Source organism: Oncorhynchus mykiss, chromosome 13 (assembly GCF_057628025.1).
Source record: "Oncorhynchus mykiss isolate SJ-2025 chromosome 13, ASM5762802v1, whole genome shotgun sequence".
Classification (NCBI taxonomy): domain Eukaryota; kingdom Metazoa; phylum Chordata; class Actinopteri; order Salmoniformes; family Salmonidae; genus Oncorhynchus; species Oncorhynchus mykiss.
The window spans coordinates 14715029-14734655 of NC_143034.1; the positions used below are offsets into that span (position 1 = coordinate 14715029).

General features: G+C 45.5%; 2 protein-coding genes across 5 annotated transcripts in view; one reads left to right on the top strand and one right to left on the bottom strand.

Moving 5' to 3' along the window:
* On the bottom strand, positions 1-14535 carry slc26a11 (solute carrier family 26 member 11). 4 transcript variants are annotated; one of them, XM_090195338.1, is made up of 17 exons: positions 14261-14535; positions 12608-12830; positions 12203-12368; positions 11357-11465; positions 9446-9638; positions 8216-8301; positions 8066-8145; positions 6166-6308; positions 5897-6075; positions 5413-5485; positions 5063-5174; positions 4472-4527; positions 3390-3530; positions 3148-3275; positions 2789-2888; positions 2530-2663; positions 1-1603 (listed from the first exon to the last, which is right to left on the bottom strand). In XM_090195338.1, the coding sequence occupies exons 3-17, from the start codon at positions 12328-12330 to the stop codon at positions 1502-1504; spliced, it is 1764 nt and encodes a 587-aa protein (XP_090051464.1). In that variant the 5' UTR covers positions 12331-12368; positions 12608-12830; positions 14261-14535; the 3' UTR covers positions 1-1501. The 4 variants fall into 4 exon arrangements, with proteins under 4 accessions (XP_090051464.1, XP_090051467.1, XP_090051465.1 ...); XM_090195341.1 differs by having other exon boundaries at positions 8066-8100; positions 12203-12335; positions 14261-14530; XM_090195339.1 differs by having other exon boundaries at positions 12203-12335; positions 14261-14530.
* sgsh (N-sulfoglucosamine sulfohydrolase (sulfamidase)) overlaps positions 14513-19627 on the top strand; it is a 20811-nt gene continuing 15696 nt past the window's right edge. The window contains exons 1-6 of the mRNA XM_036948066.2: positions 14513-14928; positions 15128-15288; positions 15644-15749; positions 16003-16088; positions 16993-17226; positions 17368-17449. Of these exons, the coding sequence (XP_036803961.2) occupies positions 14838-14928; positions 15128-15288; positions 15644-15749; positions 16003-16088; positions 16993-17226; positions 17368-17449 (760 nt within the window). The 5' untranslated portion in view covers positions 14513-14837. The remainder of the gene's footprint in view (positions 14929-15127; positions 15289-15643; positions 15750-16002; positions 16089-16992; positions 17227-17367; positions 17450-19627) is intronic.

Sequence of the window (19627 nt, forward strand, 5' to 3'; positions counted from 1 at the left end):
TACTTTAAAGTATCTTTACTTAAGCACTTTACAACACTGGTTAATTCACTGCATAAAACTAAGTTTGGAGCTGGATACAAATTGTCAGTCTTATCAAATACATTTCTAAGTAAGAATTAGAAAGTTTCAAAGTGTTAAAAAACAACATAATAATTGTATTAAGTGCAGAACATGCAAGGCACAAACCATTTGGAATGTGATATTCTTCTTATGGTCATGATCGTACAGGTAAACACACACACACACACACACACACACACACAGCGAGAGAGAGTAGGAGACAGTCAACTTCTCATCCAATAGAGGCAACCAATAAAGCACAATTGATCAATTTGAAAGTGATCAATAACTGTAATTTATCAAAGTCTAATTGATCAAGCAAATGTATACAATAATATATTATATGTATTAATGTGTATAAGAAGAACAGTTAAAAACAAAGTTGCAATAGTGTAAGTACCTCACCAGTCTAAGGATATTTAACACGTCCTATACCAGATAGAGACCTAACACCTATGTAAATCAAATCAAAACATTCCATAGGTATTAGATATACAGTTATATCTCTGGACAGGTTAAGTGCTATTTCCTCCATATTGCTTCCACCTATCCACACACACTGACTCCGGTGAGGGTTTCCCAATCCTGGTCCGGGGACCCAAGGCGGTGCACAGGTTTTGTTTTTAGCTTGATTCAACTAATAAACTTCTCATCAAGCATTTGGTTGAATCAGGTTTGTGAGTGCAGAAAACTAAAATGTGCCCCCCTTAAGGGTCCGCGGGACCAGGATTGGGACACAGGGGTAGGGGCTTGGAAAGGATTTGGAATTTTGATTTGGAACACAAACAGGAAGTTAAGTGCTGCGAGGGTGGGGCTTCTTTCCTTACATCACTTCCTGAGAAGTGATTTCCTGTCCTCCAGTTCCTCTGTGTATGTTGGCTCTGAAGGGGTTAACGCACAGAGCAAACGTGTTAAAACAGACCCAGGATAAAGGTGGTGTGTGTGTGCTAGCTGTTCCTGTAAACTTCCAGTCATTATGCTAACGCTAGTTAGCAATGGGCCAGAAACTACCTTCAAACTGCACACTGAGACATTCAAATGTCCATTAGTGATAGAAACCACAAACCTACTCTAGACTTGATCAGTGTCTAACAGATAACTTCAACATGAAAGTCATTATAAAAGCTACAAGAAGAAACCGATCACACAGCAGCATCTTCAAAGTGGAAAAGCATAAGAGATCGGTTCTCATGTTTGGTTAAAAAAAAAGGGATTGACAACCTGTCAACTGCTTGACAGCCAATCAATTGGTGAGGGGGCGGGACATTCTTGGCCACCGCTGTACCCTGATTGGTCCAGATCCATACCAATCATTCTGATTTCAGTGTCAGGGTCCGTTGAGTCGAGTGTAATCGGTGTACTCAGCAGGAATTGGTTCAGGACAGCATAAAAAAAAAATATATCACTGTTCTCGTCTGTGATTGGTTGGTTGCAGTGTCAGTCACTGAGTGCTACCCGATAGGATGGTTAGTGCCGCCTCCACACTGGCGGTGTGTCTAAGATCCGGCAGGTCTGCTGCCAACAGGACCTCCAAGACCGAATACTGAGAGAGGGAGACAGAGGGAAGAGAAGAGAGAGAGAGAGACCGAGGGAAGAAAAGAGAGAGAGGGAGACAGAGGGAAGAGAAGAGAGAGAGAGACAGAGGGAAGAGAAGAGAGAGAGGGAGACAGAGGGAAGAGAAGAGAGAGGGAGACCGAGGGAAGAAAAGAGAAGAGACAGAGAGAGATGCAATCAGTCTGATTATACTTCATCATTGTTGGTCGACTAATGTACCTGCAGGCCAGAACACACCCAGTCAGTCAGTCAGTACCTGCAGGCCAGAACACACCCAGTCAGTCAGTACCTGCAGGCCAGAACACACCCAGTCAGTCAGTACCTGCAGACCAGAACACACCCAGTCAGTCAGTACCTGCAGGCCAGAACACACCCAGTCAGTCAGTCAGTACCTGCAGACCAGAACACACCCAGTCAGTCAGTCAGTACCTGCAGACCAGAACACACCCAGTCAGTCAGTACCTGCAGGCCAGAACACACCCAGTCAGTCAGTACCTGCAGGCCAGAACACAGTCAGTCAGTCAGTACCTGCAGACCAGAACACACCCAGTCAGTCAGTCAGTACCTGCAGACCAGAACACACCCAGTCAGTCAGTCAGTACCTGCAGACCAGAACACACCCAGTCAGTCAGTCAGTACCTGCAGACCAGAACACACCCAGTCAGTCAGTACCTGCAGGCCAGAACACACCCAGTCAGTCAGTCAGTACCTGCAGGCCAGAACACACCCAGTCAGTCAGTACCTGCAGGCCAGAACACACCCAGTCAGTCAGTACCTGCAGGCCAGAACACACCCAGTCAGTCAGTACCTGCAGGCCAGAACACACCCAGTCAGTCAGTACCTGCAGGCCAGAACACACCCAGTCAGTCAGTACCTGCAGGCCAGAACACACCCAGTCAGTCAGTCAGTCAGTACCTGCAGGCCAGAGAAGATGAGTCCGACCCCTCGTAGTTTGAACTGTCGTAGCAGGTCCCTGAGCTCGTTGACAACTGTATAGTCTACAGTATTGACATGATGACAGTCCAGGACCACTGACCTAGGAGGAGAGGCTGAGGGAGACAGGGGGGGGGGGGGGCACGCACAAGAGGAGGAAAGATTAGTCTCCCTAGGCAGACGGATTGCCTCCCACATTAACAATGTTCCAGCATTCCAGAATACACACACTCTCTCTTACCCTGCAGTGCCTGAGTGTATAGGACAGTGTTGAGGTACTCTGTGGAGGGGAAACTGAGTCCACTATCTAACTCCATCACCAAAACACCATGATCACACACCTGTTACACACAGAGAGAACACACACACACCTGTTACACACAGAGAGAACACACACACACACACCTGTACACACAGAGAGAACACACACACACACACCTGTTACACACAGAGAGAACACACACACACACACACACCTGTTACACACAGAGAGAACACACACACACACCTGTTACACACACACCTGTTACACACAGAGAGAACACACACACACACACACACAAATGAATGCACGCACGCACACATACACATACACATTACCTTTATGCTGGGCCTGGCTACATTGTAGAGCAGCATGAGTCCAGAAACAACTACACCTCCCACAATGCCGTACTGCACCTCCCAGAAACTCAACAGGAAGGTGATCAGGAACGGCACCAGATCAAGCTCTAAGACACACACACACACACACACACACACACACACACATTTGAAATACACACTGACACACAAAGATGTAAAAACTGTGAGACAAACACACAGGTTCAACACAAACGACTCACTGCGTATCCTCCAGAACTGCATGACGACGCGGTAGTCGACCAGGGGAGCCACAGCACAGATGATGACTGCTGCCAGAGAGGCTTTAGGGATGTAGTAGAACGCTGGCATCAGGAAGGCCAGGGACAACAGCACTACCACACCTCAACACCAGACAGATACCACACATTAATTACAGTATACTAACTACTACACAACCCCACCTCAACATCAGACAGATACCACACATTAATTACAGTATACTAACTAGTACACCTCAACACCAGGGGGCGTCAGACACTACACAATAATTACAAGTATTCTGCAGTATTATACAGTAAACAACTATACTACAGTACAATACTACAACAACATTGCAGTACAGTACAGAGAGAGAGAAAGATGGATGGATAGGAGAGAGAGAGAGAAAGATGGATGGATAGGAGAGAGAGAGAGAGAAAGATGGATGGATAGGAGAGAGAGAGAGAGAAAGATGGATGGATAGGAGAGAGAGAGAGAGAAAGATGGATGGATAGGAGAGAGAGAGAGAAAGATGGATGGATAGGAGAGAGCGAGAGAAAGATGGATGGATAGGAGAGAGCGAGAGAAAGATGGATGGATAGGAGAGAGCGAGAGAAAGATGGATGGATAGGAGAGAGCGAGAGAAAGATGGATGGATAGGAGAGAGCGAGAGAAAGATGGATGGATAGGAGAGAGCGAGAGAAAGATGGATGGATAGGAGAGAGCGAGAGAAAGATGGATGGATAGGAGAGAGCGAGAGAAAGATGGATGGATAGGAGAGAGCGAGAGAAAGATGGATGGATAGGAGAGAGCGAGAGAGATGGATGGATAGGAGAGAGAGAGAGAAAGATGGATGGATAGGAGAGAGAGAGAGAAAGATGGATGGATAGGAGAGAGAGAGAGAAAGATGGATGGATAGGAGAGAGAGAGAGAAAGATGGATGGATAGGAGAGAGAGAGAGAAAGATGGATGGATAGGAGAGAGAGAGAGAAAGATGGATGGATAGGAGAGAGAGAGAGAAAGATGGATGGATAGGAGAGAGAGAAAGAAATGGGAGTGATATTTGTAGTAAATTCTGTCTTACCAGTGACTATGCCTCCGGCTGGAGTACACACTCCTGTCTGGGAGTTCACTGCAGTCCTGGACATGGGCAGATTATACATTAGTGTGTATATAACACACACACACACACACACACACACACTACACAGGAAACACACAAACATTAGTGTGTATATAACACAAACACACACACACACACACACACACACACACACTACACAGGAAACACACAGACAGTGTGTATATAACACACACACACACACACACTACACAGGAAACACACAGACAGTGTGTATATAACACACACACACACACACACACACACTACACAGGAAACACACAGACATTAGTGTTGTCACCATGTCAGTATTTTCCATGGCAAAAAATAAAACACTAAGCAGACTAAACTCCTTTAAAACCTACTTTTGTAACATATTGTGTGGTACAACTTCCAAAATAAACAACTGTGATTCTGGGTGACAACATCAGGCTGTTTGTTTCCAACATTAGGACTGTTTCAAGAGCTTCAGTCTGCTTCATGTTGTGTTTCCTTTGTTTCCTGACTTCCTAGTATCACCATACTGGTGTCATGGCAACACTAATGCACACACACCTTCCGAAGCTTCCTGTGACCGGATAGGCTGAGACGAAGGATCCCATAATGTTGGTTAGACCAATAGCAAACAGTTCCTGGTTGGCATTGATCCTATAGTCATTCTGACTGGCTGGGGATTCAAATCAAATCAAACTTTATTCAAAGTGCATTTAAACTCACTTAACAGCGAATAAGATAGAGAAACAGAATAATTATGCAAGATTTTTGAGATATTCCATCCTCAATGTGACTTCTCTGGTCAAATAAATAACAAATAAACATTTAACAACACACGTTGGTACAGAAGGAGCGCACCATTAACATCGCTCAAACACACACACACAACCACACACACACACAGCTCTCACCGAAGGCTTTAGCGATGGCAATGCTCTCCAGTACTCCCATGAAGGGGATGACAGCCAGCCCTCCTCCAAAATCCTGCCACGGGATTGGTCAGAAGGGGTTTTCAATCACTCATATCCGAGATGTGATTGGACAACGGCGTTCTAATGACTAATTACTGTTCCCTGATTGGCTTAGCATACTGACCAAGAGCGACTGGGGACCTTTGCTGTAATAGCTACTTGTTACTTTTCACTGTAACCTAATTGGAAACATAATAATACTGTGACAACTCAACACTAACAAATCAATACTGTAATATCATTGGTTCAGCTCACTCTCCCCCTGCTCTCCCCAACGGTGATAACAAAATTACGACACCCACTCTCCAGTGTCAACTCTGTATCCAAATTGGTCCATCTACCTGTCACTCCCCCACCCTGTATCCCTATTGGTCTGTCCCCCTGTCACTCACCAACTCTGTATCCCTATTGGTCTGTCACTCACCTCTATGATCTCTCCGAAGCTGATGCTGGTACCGTTGGGCGTGGTCTCGAAGAGGGGAGGGGCTCTGAACGGCGGCAGGCCCTGGGATGTTTTCCCGGTAATGGTGAAGACCGGTGAGCCAAACGCGTTCCATGAGAACGCCACGAAGGTCGCCGCCACTACGACCAACGCATTACGCACTGAGGTGGGGAGACACACACATTATACTCTCTCTCTCACACACACACACACACACACACACACACACCCCTCCCCCTACCGGTACTGACCGGTAGCGATGCCCCAGACCAGACTGTGAGCGGCCCTGGTGAGGAAGGCGTTCTGTTCTGACGGGGGTTCCAGGGTACTCTTCATCCACTGCAACGTCACCAGCAGACACAGACACAGCAGACCTAGAACCACGTCTCCTATCCTACACACACAGACACAGCAGACCTAGAACCACGTCTCCTATCCTACACACACAGACACAGCAGACCTAGAACCACGTCTCCTATCCTACACACACAGACACAGCAGACCTAGAACCACGTCTCCTATCCTACACACAGACACAGCAGACCTAGAACCACGTCTCATATCCTACACACAGACACAGCAGACCTAGAACCACGTCTCCTATCCTACACACAGACACAGCAGACCTAGAACCACGTCTCCTATCCTACACAGACACAGCAGACCTAGAACCACGTCTCCTATCCTACACACAGACACAGCAGACCTAGAACCACGTCTCCTATCCTACACACAGACACAGCAGACCTAGAACCACGTCTCCTATCCTACACACACAGACACAGCAGACCTAGAACCACATCTCCTATCCTACACACACAGACACAGCTGACCTAGAACCACGTCTCCTATCCTACACACAGACACAGCAGACCTAGAACCACGTCTCCTATCCTACACACAGACACAGCAGACCTAGAACCACGTCTCCTATCCTACACACACAGACACAGCAGACCTAGAACCACGTCTCCTATCCTACACACAGACACAGCAGACCTAGAACCACGTCACCTATCCTACACACAGACACAGCAGACCTAGAACCACGTCTCCTATCCTACACACACAGACACAACAGACCTAGAACCACGTCTCCTATCCTACACACAGACACAGCAGACCTAGAACCACGTCACCTATCCTACACACAGACACAGCAGACCTAGAACCACATCTCCTATCCTACACACAGACACAGCAGACCTAGAACCACATCTCCTATCCTACACACACAGACACAGCAGACCTAGAACCACATCTCCTATCCTACACACACACACACAGACACAGCAGACCTAGAACCACGTCTCCTATCCTACACACAGACACAGCAGACCTAGAACCACGTCTCCTATCCTACACACAGACACAGCAGACCTAGAACCACGTCTCCTATCCTACACAGACACAGCAGACCTAGAACCACGTCTCCTATCCTACACACAGACACAACAGACCTAGAACCACGTCTCCTATCCTACACACAGACACAGCAGACCTAGAACCACATCTCCTATCCTACACACAGACACAGCAGACCTAGAACCACGTCTCCTATCCTACACACAGACACAGCAGACCTAGAACCACGTCTCCTATCCTACACACACACACACACTACAATGATATTACACAAACACACACACGTTACAATAACATTACACACACATTACAACGATATTACACAAACACATTAAAACATTACACACACACACACGTTACGACAACATTACACACACACACACACACAAAAGTATAGCCTACTGTAGGCCTACTCTACCTGTAAGATGTAGACCAGCCCTCTACTGTACCTGGTCTCAGGTATCCTGTAGAAGGTGTAGACCAGTCCTCTACTCTACCTGGTCTCAGGTTTCCTGTAGAAGGTGTAGACCGGCCCTCTACTCTACCTGGTCTCAGGTATCCTGTAGAAGATGTAGACCAGTCCTCTACTCTACCTGGTCTCAGGTTTCCTGTAGAAGGTGTAAGACCAGTCCTCTACTCTACCTGGTCTCAAGTATCCTGTAGAAGATGTAGACCGGCCCTCTACTCTACCTGGTCTCAGGTATCCTGTAGAAGGTGTAGACCAGACCTCTACTCTACCTGGTCTCAGGTATCCTGTAGAAGGTGTAGACCAGTCCTCTACTCTACCTGGTCTCAGGTATCCTGTAGAAGGTGTAGTAGACCTGCAGGAAGAACTCATGAGGTATGTCCTTCAGTCCCAGCACATTCTGGAGACAAAACAACACTGAATTAACACTGTCCTCATACAGGGATGGTGTGTGTATGTGTGTGTCTCACCTTGACTTGACCGAAGCCTATGGTTACCGCGGCAGCACAGGTGAAGCCTTTGATCACCGGAAATGAGATGAAGTCCAGAAGAAACCCTGAAACCAAAAATGATCTAGAAATAGAACTTTGAGGATGATCTAGAACCAGAACTATGAGGATGATCTAGAACCATAACTATGAGGATGATCTAGAACCATAACTATGAGGGTAATCTAGAACCAGCACTATGATGATCCCGAACCAGCACTACGAGGATGATCTAGAACCAGGACTACGAGGATGATCTAGAACCAGGACTACGAGGTTCATCTAGAACCAGGACTACGAGGTTCATCTAGAACCAGGACTACGAGGTTCATCTAGAACCAGGACTACGAGGTTCATCTAGAACCAGGACTACGAGGTTCATCTAGAACCAGGACTACGAGGTTCATCTAGAACCAGGACTACGAGGTTCATCTAGAACCAGGACTACGAGGTTCATCTAGAACCAGGACTACGAGGTTCATCTAGAACCAGGACTACGAGGTTCATCTAGAACCAGGACTATGAGGGTGATCTAGAACCAGGACTATGAGGGTGATCTAGAACCAGGACTATGAGGGTGATCTAGAACCATAACTATGAGGGTGATCTAGAACCATAACTATGAGGGTGATCTAGAACCATGAGGGTGATCTAGAACCAGCACCATGATCCAGAACTACGAGGATGATCTAGAACCAGGACTACGAGGTTGATCTAGAACCAGGACTACGAGGTTGATCTAGATCCATGACTACGAGGGTGATCTAGAACCAGGACTACGAGGGTGATCTAGAACCAGGACTACGGGGGTGATCTAGAACCATAACTATGAGGGTGATCTAGAACCATAACTATGAGGGTGATCTAGAACCATAACTATGAGGGTGATCTAGAACCATAACTATGAGGGTGATCTAGAACCAGAACTATGAGGTGATCTAGAACCAGAATTGAGGGTGATCTAGAACCAGAACTGAGGGTGATCTAGAACCAGAACTATGAGGGTGATCTAGAACCAGGACTATGAGGTTGATCTAGAACCAGGACTACAAGGTTGATCTAGAACCATGACTACGAGGGTGAACTAGAACCAGAACTACGAGGGTGATCTAGAACCAGAACTATGAGGGTGATCTAGAACCAGAACTATGAGGATGATCTAGAACCAGAACTATGAAGACAATCTACAACAAACTATTATTTCTCCCCTACCCAAACGTAGTAGAGCCATGGCGGTCTGTATGGTTCCACAGATCAGGCTGAGGAGGACGGCTCGGACCGGGTCTCCCCCCACGTAGGAGGCACACAGCAGGGACATGATGGCAGTAGGACCCAGGGTTACATCCTTGGAGGTTCCCAGAAACGTATAGATGAACCCACCCATGAAGGCTGAGTACAAGCCGTACTGTAGAGAGGGGGATAATTTGACTTAAAGGAAGTAGAGAGAGCTGCACTTCCTAACCTCCTGCCAAATGTATACCCATATTAGAGACACATATTTCCTTCAGATTACACAGATCCACAAAGAATTCGAAAACAAATCAAATTTTGATAAACTCCCATATCTACTGGGTGAAATTCCACAGTGTGCCATCACAGCGGCAAGATTTGTGACCTGTTGCCACAAGAAAAGGGCAACCAGTGAAGAACAAACACCATTGTAAATACAAGCCATATTTATTTATTTTCCATTTTGTACTTTAACTAACTATTTGCACATCGCTACAACACTGTATATAGACATAATATGACATTTGAAATGTCTTTATTATTTTGGAAAATGTGTGAGTGTAATGTTTACTGTTAGTTTTTAGTGTTTATTTCACGCTTGTTCATCCATTTCACTTGCTTTGGCAACGTAAACATATGAATCCCATGACAATAAAACCCCTTGAATTGAATTGAGAGGCAGAGTAGAGGAGAAGTGAGGGGTCTGGGTAGGAAACAAAAAGAGAGTAGAGGAGAAGTGAGGGGTCTGGGTAGGAAACAAAAAGAGAGCAGAGGAGAAGTGAGGGGTCTGGGTAGGAAACAAAAAGAGAGTAGAGGAGAAGTGAGGGGTCTGGGTAGGAAACAAAAAGAGAGCAGAGGAGAAGTGAGGGGTCTGGGTAGGAAACAAAAAGAGAGCAGAGGAGAAGTGAGGGGTCTGGGTAGGAAACAAAAAGAGAGTAGAGGAGAAGTGAGGGGGATTGTAGGAGAAGATGGAGGGAGAAGAGTGTTATGTCAGGTAGCAGGTAAAAGAGTCCCCAAGGTAAAGCTGTAGTGTACTAAAACATGAGAGGACTTGATGACTATGGTCTATAGACACTCAGGCCTATGAACTGTGTCCCTACTGTGTCCCTATTCTCTAAACTATTCATTCCCCCATAGGGCTCCGGTCAAAAGTAGTGCACTATATAGGGAATAGGGCTCCGGTCAAAAGTAGTGCACTATATAGGAAATAGGGTGCCATTTGGGATGCACTCTGAGGTCTATAAAGCTATATGATCCAATAACATGTTCAACATTACACTCAACTATGCTTACTGTGAGGGGTTGGAAAATGTAACAACATAGGTGTGCCAAAAGTTTATTAATACAACACTAGAAACAGCATGTGATCCTTCTGGCGTGAGAGGCCTTGTCCCAGAGATATAGCAGGTACTTCTACTACCACTCACCAGTACAGGTAGGCCTAACTATTTAACCCCGACTCCTCCCTCTCACCTGTACAGATATACCCTGCCCCCAGCCCCTCCCTCTCACCTGTACAGATAAACCCTGCCCCTGCCCCTGTCCCCTCCCTCTCACCTGTACAGATAAACCCTGCTCCTGTCCCCTCCCTCTCACCTGTACAGATAAACCCTGTCCCCAGCCCCTCCCTCACACCTGTACAGATAAACCCTGCCCCCAGCCCCTCCCTCTCACCTGTACAGATAAACCCTGCCCCTTGCTCCTCCCTCTCACCTGTACAGATATACCCTGCCCCCAGCCCCTCCCTTTCACCTGTACAGATAAACCCTGCCCCCAGCCCCTCCCTCTCACCTGTACAGACAAACCCCTGCCCCTTGCTCCTCCCTCTCACCTGTACATTCTATGGTCTATAGACACTCAGGCCTATGAACTGTGATCCATTGGATCTCTCACCTGTACAGGTAGGCCGGCCACCTCAGCATAAGCCAGGGCCTGTGGTACGGTGGTTAGACCCACGGTGAGACCTGCTATCAGGTCCATCTGGAGCCAGCTCAGCCTGTACCTGGAGGTGGAGAAAACACAGAAAGACTTGTGTTAGCTCCCCAAGGATTTAGATTGAGAGACAGAGACCAAGACATATTTGAAAGTAAATAAATAACGTGCTTCAATAAGACTTACTAACCCTGCTAGTTTAGTTTGGGGTTAACTGTTCTGAACTCCCAGCACAGATAAGCAGATGAATTCCCATGTGTCCTAAGTATCAATCAGGCAAATACATGTATTTTTTTATTGAGGCAAGGCGTCAGTGACATTCATATCTGTGCTCTTCTGTTCTCTATCCATGGAATTAGTCCACTGCGCCACCAGGATGGAGCTAGCAGGCCATGTTTTATTAACTCTTTCAAAGCTGTTCCTTTTAGCTCATTTAGACCCCATATCAAAGTAATCAACCACTCATTAAGATCAGGGTTGGCCAATTAGTGGGCACGGGGCCAACAACTGAACATTATGTAAAAAAAATAAAGGAGAGAGTTTTGTTGACGCTGAGAACGGAATGTATATGTTTTTAAATAACATTCTAAGAACGTTTAGAATGTTTTCTCGTGGTTTTTATGGAAGGTTTTCTTAATGTTCTGAGAACATGACTTTAAATCGAACCATGAAGAAACCTGTAGAAAACGTAATGCTGAAGTACTGACGTTTCCACCTAAGAAACACGTGGTTCTTAGAACAGTGTGTGCTAGCTGGGCAGCCTTTGTCTCTCATCACCAGAGAAAGAGATGAGGGTGGGACACCTACTTGGGTAACCAGGTGAGGATGGGGAGCCAGGCCTGGAGGGTTCTGTAGGAGCAGCAGGAGGCCATTCTCTCCCCCAGAGAGGACCTTCCTATCTGGGGCCCGGGCCGGTCGACTAGGGGCTCCATCATGTTGCCTGGAAGCAGGACGGAACAGGACAGAGGAGGGTCTGTAGTTGGTGAAGGGCCGAACATGAGATGGAGGAGGCGGAGAGATGTTAATGTAGACAGAGAGCAGAGTCATAGACAGACACACAAAGTGCTGAGAAGCAGATTTTGAGACTACAGTACACACACACACACACACGAAAACCAATCCAATGTCTTCATTCCATAGACACACAAACAGGCAAAACCAGGAAGGTACTGTAGGTGGCAGCAGTAGGCCAGGTAGGTTGTGTTTGCTTACCTCAGTCCTCAGTCCTCAGGGTGGGTGAGGTTCAAACTCGACTATAATATGACATCCACGTCTCCACACTCCAACTAGGCAGGTAAAAGAGGACGAAACACCAAGAGAGCAGAGAATCACCAATGTTCCCAGAACCGTCAGATCTCACATCATTCTAGAATCCAGAAAGGCAAGATCCTCCCAGTGTGTCTCCATTCCATGTGTGGTAGTACTGGTGCACTCACTGTGATGAAAGAACAGAAAGAAAGGAGAAAAGTGGTCAATTAAATCCAGCAATAAAAGCCCATAAAGAACGAAGACAAAGATGGTAAAATAGAGGATACTGTAGACTGTCGTCTCCTGACAGACTTAAAGGAAAATGGTTTTGCTTGTCAGCAATCGAGTTTTCAAGATAAGCCACTTTCAAAATACAGAAATCATCCTCGTATGACGTATTCGGCATCATATGGTGATGATGTCGCTATTTTGAAAGTTGCTTATCTTAAAAATTGGATTGCTGACTGGCATAACATGTTGGGACTTTGTCAACAATGGACTCATGAAACAAATACTGTACCAAACGGTCGTTTTAGGGTGGAGTTTTCCTTTAACTATTCAAATCCTACCCACAAGTGTGAGATTTATATCAGGGTGCCAACCAAGATGAACTAGACTGTGAGCTACGTGCATTTATCAGTCAGTCTACTGTACTCTACTTTCACGAGTTCTGAGTTCTACTGTACTGCCAACAGAGCATGAGCAAAATATTTTTGTCTCATTTATTGAATCTATAGTTTCTAAATTCAGTCGAGGCAAAAGAACATACGCAGATTGATTTAACTATCACCATGCCAACCCACTCCATTTAAAATCTATGGCTATGGTGTCACCATGCCAACCCACTCCATTTAAAATCTATGGCTATGGTGTCACCATGCCAACCCACTCCATTTAAAATCTATGGCATCACCATGCCAACACACCCCATCCAATTTAGAATATACGGCTATGGTATCACCATGCCAACCCACCACATCCCATTTAGAATATACTGCTATGGCGCTGGCTGGCAAATGTATTTGACACTGGCTAGCCACGATCACATGACAATTTGTTTAAGATCTACTTTACAATTTGCATTCTGGTCTCATACAGTTTTAAATTTGTCATTGGGTCCACAGTCATTTTCATAGCTGCTCAGGCCTCAGGCGCACACACACACACACACAAAATGGTATGTACGGCCTGCACCAGGAAGTCCATCACTTCAACTCGTCTGACGGAGTACAAAGCCTACCTTTACTGCTGGGCCAAGCACAGGTAGGTAACACACATTCACCCGTCACACTCATCATTACACGTACCCACACACACACACACACACACACACACACACACACCATTGCCAAGACCTTACAAACACACACACACACATATATATACATACATACATTGTAATGACCCTGGGTTTATTACAATATACACTGTACAGACAGAGACAGACACACACGGACGGACGGATACACACACGGACGGACGGATACACACACGGACGGACACACACACGGACAGACGGATACACACACGGACACACATACTGGGCAGGCAAATACTGACTGGCAATAAAATGATCCAGTGGAATGGACATAGAATGAATTACTTAAATAGACAAACCTATTTCCAGGCGATCTATTCTTTATAAAACGCCTGTGTTCTTCAATCACAATACATCTATTCTTTCGTTTACTGACCGCAACTAAGCGAGGTCAGCAACATAATCACTGCAGTGACCACTTCCCTTAAATGTAACTTGTGCTGATCAAGAAACCACCTTCCCTAAATGTCACTTGCGCTGAGCAAGAAAGAAAAAAAGAGAGACTTCCGTTGCGTCCACTCTTCTCCGGCAAAACTTAAACACTCCACCTCATGTGACCACGATCATGTGACCAAAGTGGGTGGGGTTTGAAGCGCTGTGTTTGCGCTATTTCCGGGAGTAGATCAAATTGATTTTCACACTGCATTTTCTTTGAACAAGAGAAAACAAAACATTGATTATTGCGAAAGTAATCAGTAAATAGAGGATAGGCTTACTTCAATGTAGAATATGTCAATAATGTCAAACAAACACTTTGACTGGAGTGTTTAAGATAAGCTTTATAGAGCTGATGCTATATTTTCTTAAAAAGTGGACTCTGCAATATACTGCAACTGAAAATATTGTGTTTATGATTTGGAACTTTATGAGACGGATATGGCTGTTGGTCATGATGTGATAGTTTTGTTGCTGGCGGTAATATGCTGTGTTGTAGAGTGCAAGAAGAGGAATGTACTTCTTATTATCGGTAAGTCACTTTTTGCTTTGGGTTATATTAACTGCAGTTAAATTAATCAAAGATCGACACTGCGTGTCACTTATCAATGAATTCGATCAGATGTATTTGTGAGTTTTTGACATCAGTTCTTCAACTTAGCTACTCGGTCAACACACTTCATCTCTCCCCCCTTCACTCTCTCCACTCCCTTCCCCCCTCGCTCTCTCAGCGGACGACGCAGGCTTCGAGACGTCGGTCTATAACAACACCGTGGTCCGCACGCCTCACCTAGCCGCTCTGGGTCGACGCAGCCTGGTGTTCCAGAATGCCTTCACCTCCGTTAGTAGCTGTTCTCCCAGCCGATCCACCATACTAACAGGCCTGCCACAGGTGTGTGTGTGTGTGTGTGTGTGTGTGTGTGTGTGTGTGTGTGTGTGGTGTGTGTGTGTGTGTGTGTGTGTGTGGAGAGAGAGAGAGAAGGCAAGAGCGAGAGAGAGGAAAAAGTGTGTGTGTGTTCACCTCCTCCCTATGGTTCCTGGTCAAAAGTAGTGTACTAAATAACAGGGTGCCCTTTGGAACACACTCCTAATTTTTCTTCATGATACATACAGCAACATAAAGTGGGGACATCCCAGATGGAACACTATACAGTGCACTACTTTTGACCAGAGCCATATAGGGAATAGGTTGCCTTCCAGGGCAGGTCATTCATCCATTTTGTTTTCTCGTGTTCCTCTGTCCTCAGCATCAGAATGGTATGTACGGCCTGCACCAGGGAGTCCATCACTTCAACTCGTTTGACGGAGTACAAAGCCTACCTTTACTGCTGGGCCAAGCTAACATACGCACAGGTAGTTAACACACATTCACCCTACACACTTATCATCACACACCCACCCGTAGCATTGTCAAGACCTTACACACACACAAACAGGTAGTTAACACACATTCACCCTTCACACTCATCATCACACACACCCTTCGCACTCATCATCACACACACACACAGGTAGATAACACACACATCATCACAAGTGCGCGGGGACATGTGTGTTTTGATGGAGTGTACCAGAGTGCCAGTTTCCCTATTCCTCCTCCATACAGGGATCATTGGGAAGAAACACGTAGGCCCTGGCCCTGTCTATCCCTTTGAATTCGCCTACACAGAGGAAAACAACTCTGTACTTCAGGTAGAATTATTAAACCATTCTTTTATATATTGTTTGTTTAGCGTTATTATGCTATTTTAGAATCTTATTTTATGACAATCTATGATTGTAAATTGGTGTATAATTAAAACAGTTAATCAGCTCAACCAATAAATTGTACTGCTACTACTACTACTGCTACTACTACTACTACTGCTACTACTACTACTACTACTACTACTGCTACTACTACTACTACTACTACTACTACTGCTACTACTACTACTGCTACTGCTACTACTACTACTACTACTACTACTACTACTGCTACTGTTACTACTACTACTGCTACTGCTGCTACTACTACTACCACTACTACTACTGCTACTACTACTACTACTGTTGCTACTACTACTACTGCTACTACTACTACTGCTACTACTACTGCTACTGTTACTACTACCTCTGCTACTGTTACTACTACTACTGTTACTACTCCTACTACTACTACTGCTACTACTGTTACTACTACCTCTGCTACTGTTACTACTACTACTGTTACTACTCCTACTACTACTACTGTTACTACTACTACTGTTACTACTACTACTGTTACTACTACTACTACTGTTACTACTACTACTACTGTTACTACTACTACTGTTACTACTACTACTACTGTTACTACTACTACTACTGCTACTACTGTTACTACTACTACTGTTACTACTCCTACTACTACTACTACTCCTACTGCTACTGTTACTGCTACTACTGTTACTACTGCTACTACTACTACTGCTACTACTCCTACTGCTACTGTTACTGCTACTACTGTTACTACTACTACTCCTACTGCTACTGCTACTACTACTACTGCTACCGTTACTACTACTACTACTACTACTACTACTCCTACTGTTACCTCTACTACTCCTACTACTAGGTGGGTCGGAATATCACCCGGATCAAACTACTGGTCAGGAAGTTCTTCCAGACCCAGAGAAAGGAAGAGGAAGAGAGACCGTTCTTCTTGTATGTGGCGTTCCACGACACCCACCGCTGTGGCCATTCCCAGCCGCAGTACGGAGCATTCTGTGAGAAGTTTGGGAACGGCCAGAGTGGAATGGGGAGGATTCCAGATTGGAAGCCAGAATACTACACCCCAGACCAAGTCAAGGTAAGGATTTGGTGCTGGTTCTGTTGTACTCTGTTCTATGCTAATCTATTCTAAGACAGTATATCACTTTCCACCTGCTATTTGAGAGTACTACCATTAATTATTTCATTGAATATAATATGTAATTTAACACTTACCCAGGTGCCCCACTTCGTCCCAGACACCCCTGTAGCGAGAGCTGATTTGGCTGCCCAGTACACTACAGTTAGCAGACTGGACCAGGGTAAGAGGAGGAAGAACACACACACACACACACACACACACACGAATAGAGAGAGGAACTCACACACACACACACCGACATGAATAGAGAGAGGAACTCACACACACACACACACACACACACACACCGACATGAATAGAGAGAGGAACTCACACACACACACACCGTCATGAATAGAGAGAGGAACTCACACACACACAACGACATGAAGAGAGAGGAACTCACACACACACACACACAACGACCTGAAGAGAGAGGAACTCACACACACACACACCGATATGAAGAGAGAGGAACTCACACACACACACAACGACATGAAGAGAGGAACACACACCGACACACACATGCAAGAACACACACACACCAACATGAATAGAGAGAGGAACACACACCGACATGAATAGAGAGAGGAACAAACACACACACACCAACATGAATAGAGAGAGGAACAAACACACACACACCAACATGAATAGAGAGAGGAACAAACACCGACATGAATAGAGAGAGGAACACACACCGACACACACATGCAAGAACACACACACACACCAACATGAATAAAGAGAGGAACAAACACACACACCGACACACACATGCAAGAACACACACACACACCAACATGAATAGAGAGAGGAACACACCAACATGAATAGAGAGAGGAACAAACACCGACATGAATAGAGAGAGGAACAAACACACACACACCAACATGAATAGAGAGAGGAACAAACACCGACATGAATAGAGAGAGGAACACACCGACATGAATAGAGAGAGGAACACACACCGACATGAATAGAGAGAGGAACACACCGACATGAATAGAGAGAGGAACACACCAACATGAATAGAGAGAGGAACACACCGACACACACATGCAAGAACACACACACACACCAACATGAATAGAGAGAGGAACAAACACCGACATGAATAGAGAGAGGAACAAACACACACACACCAACATGAATAGAGAGAGGAACACACACCGACATGAATAGAGAGAGGAACACACCGACATGAATAGAGAGAGGAACACACCAACATGAATAGAGAGAGGAACACACCGACATGAATAGAGAGAGGAACAAACACACACACACCAACATGAATAGAGAGAGGAACAAACACCGACATGAATAGAGAGAGGAACACACCAACATGAATAGAGAGAGGAACACACCGACATGAATAGAGAGAGGAACACACCGACATGAATAGAGAGAGGAACACACCGACATGAATAGAGAGAGGAACACACCAACATGAATAGAGAGAGGAACACACCGACATGAATAGAGAGAGGAACAAACACACACACACCAACATGAATAGAGAGAGGAACAAACACCGACATGAATAGAGAGAGGAACACACCAACATGAATAGAGAGAGGAACACACCGACATGAATAGAGAGAGGAACACACACACACACACACACACACCGACATGAATAGAGAGAGGAACACACACACACACACACACCCCAACATGAATAGAGAGAGGAACAAACACACACACACACACACACACACCGACATGAATAGAGAGAGGAACAAACCCACACACACACCGACATGAATAGAGAGAGGAACACACACACACACACCGACATGAATAGAGAGAGGAACACACACACACCAACATGAATAGAGAGAGGAACACACACACACACACCAACATGAATAGAAAGAGGAACACACACACACACACCAACATGAATAGAGAGAGGAACACACCAACATGAATAGAGAGAGGAACACACACCGACATGAATAGAGAGAGGAACACACCGACATGAATAGAGAGAGGAACACACCGACATGAATAGAGAGAGGAACACACCAACATGAATAGAGAGAGGAACACACACCGACATGAATAGAGAGAGGAACACACCAACATGAATAGAGAGAGGAACACACACCGACATGAATAGAGAGAGGAACACACCAACATGAATAGAGAGAGGAACACACCGACATGAATAGAGAGAGGAACACACACACACCAACATGAATAGAGAGAGGAACACACACACACACACCAACATGAATAGAAAGAGGAACACACACACACACACCAACATGAATAGAGAGAGGAACACACCAACATGAATAGAGAGAGGAACACACACCGACATGAATAGAGAGAGGAACACACCGACATG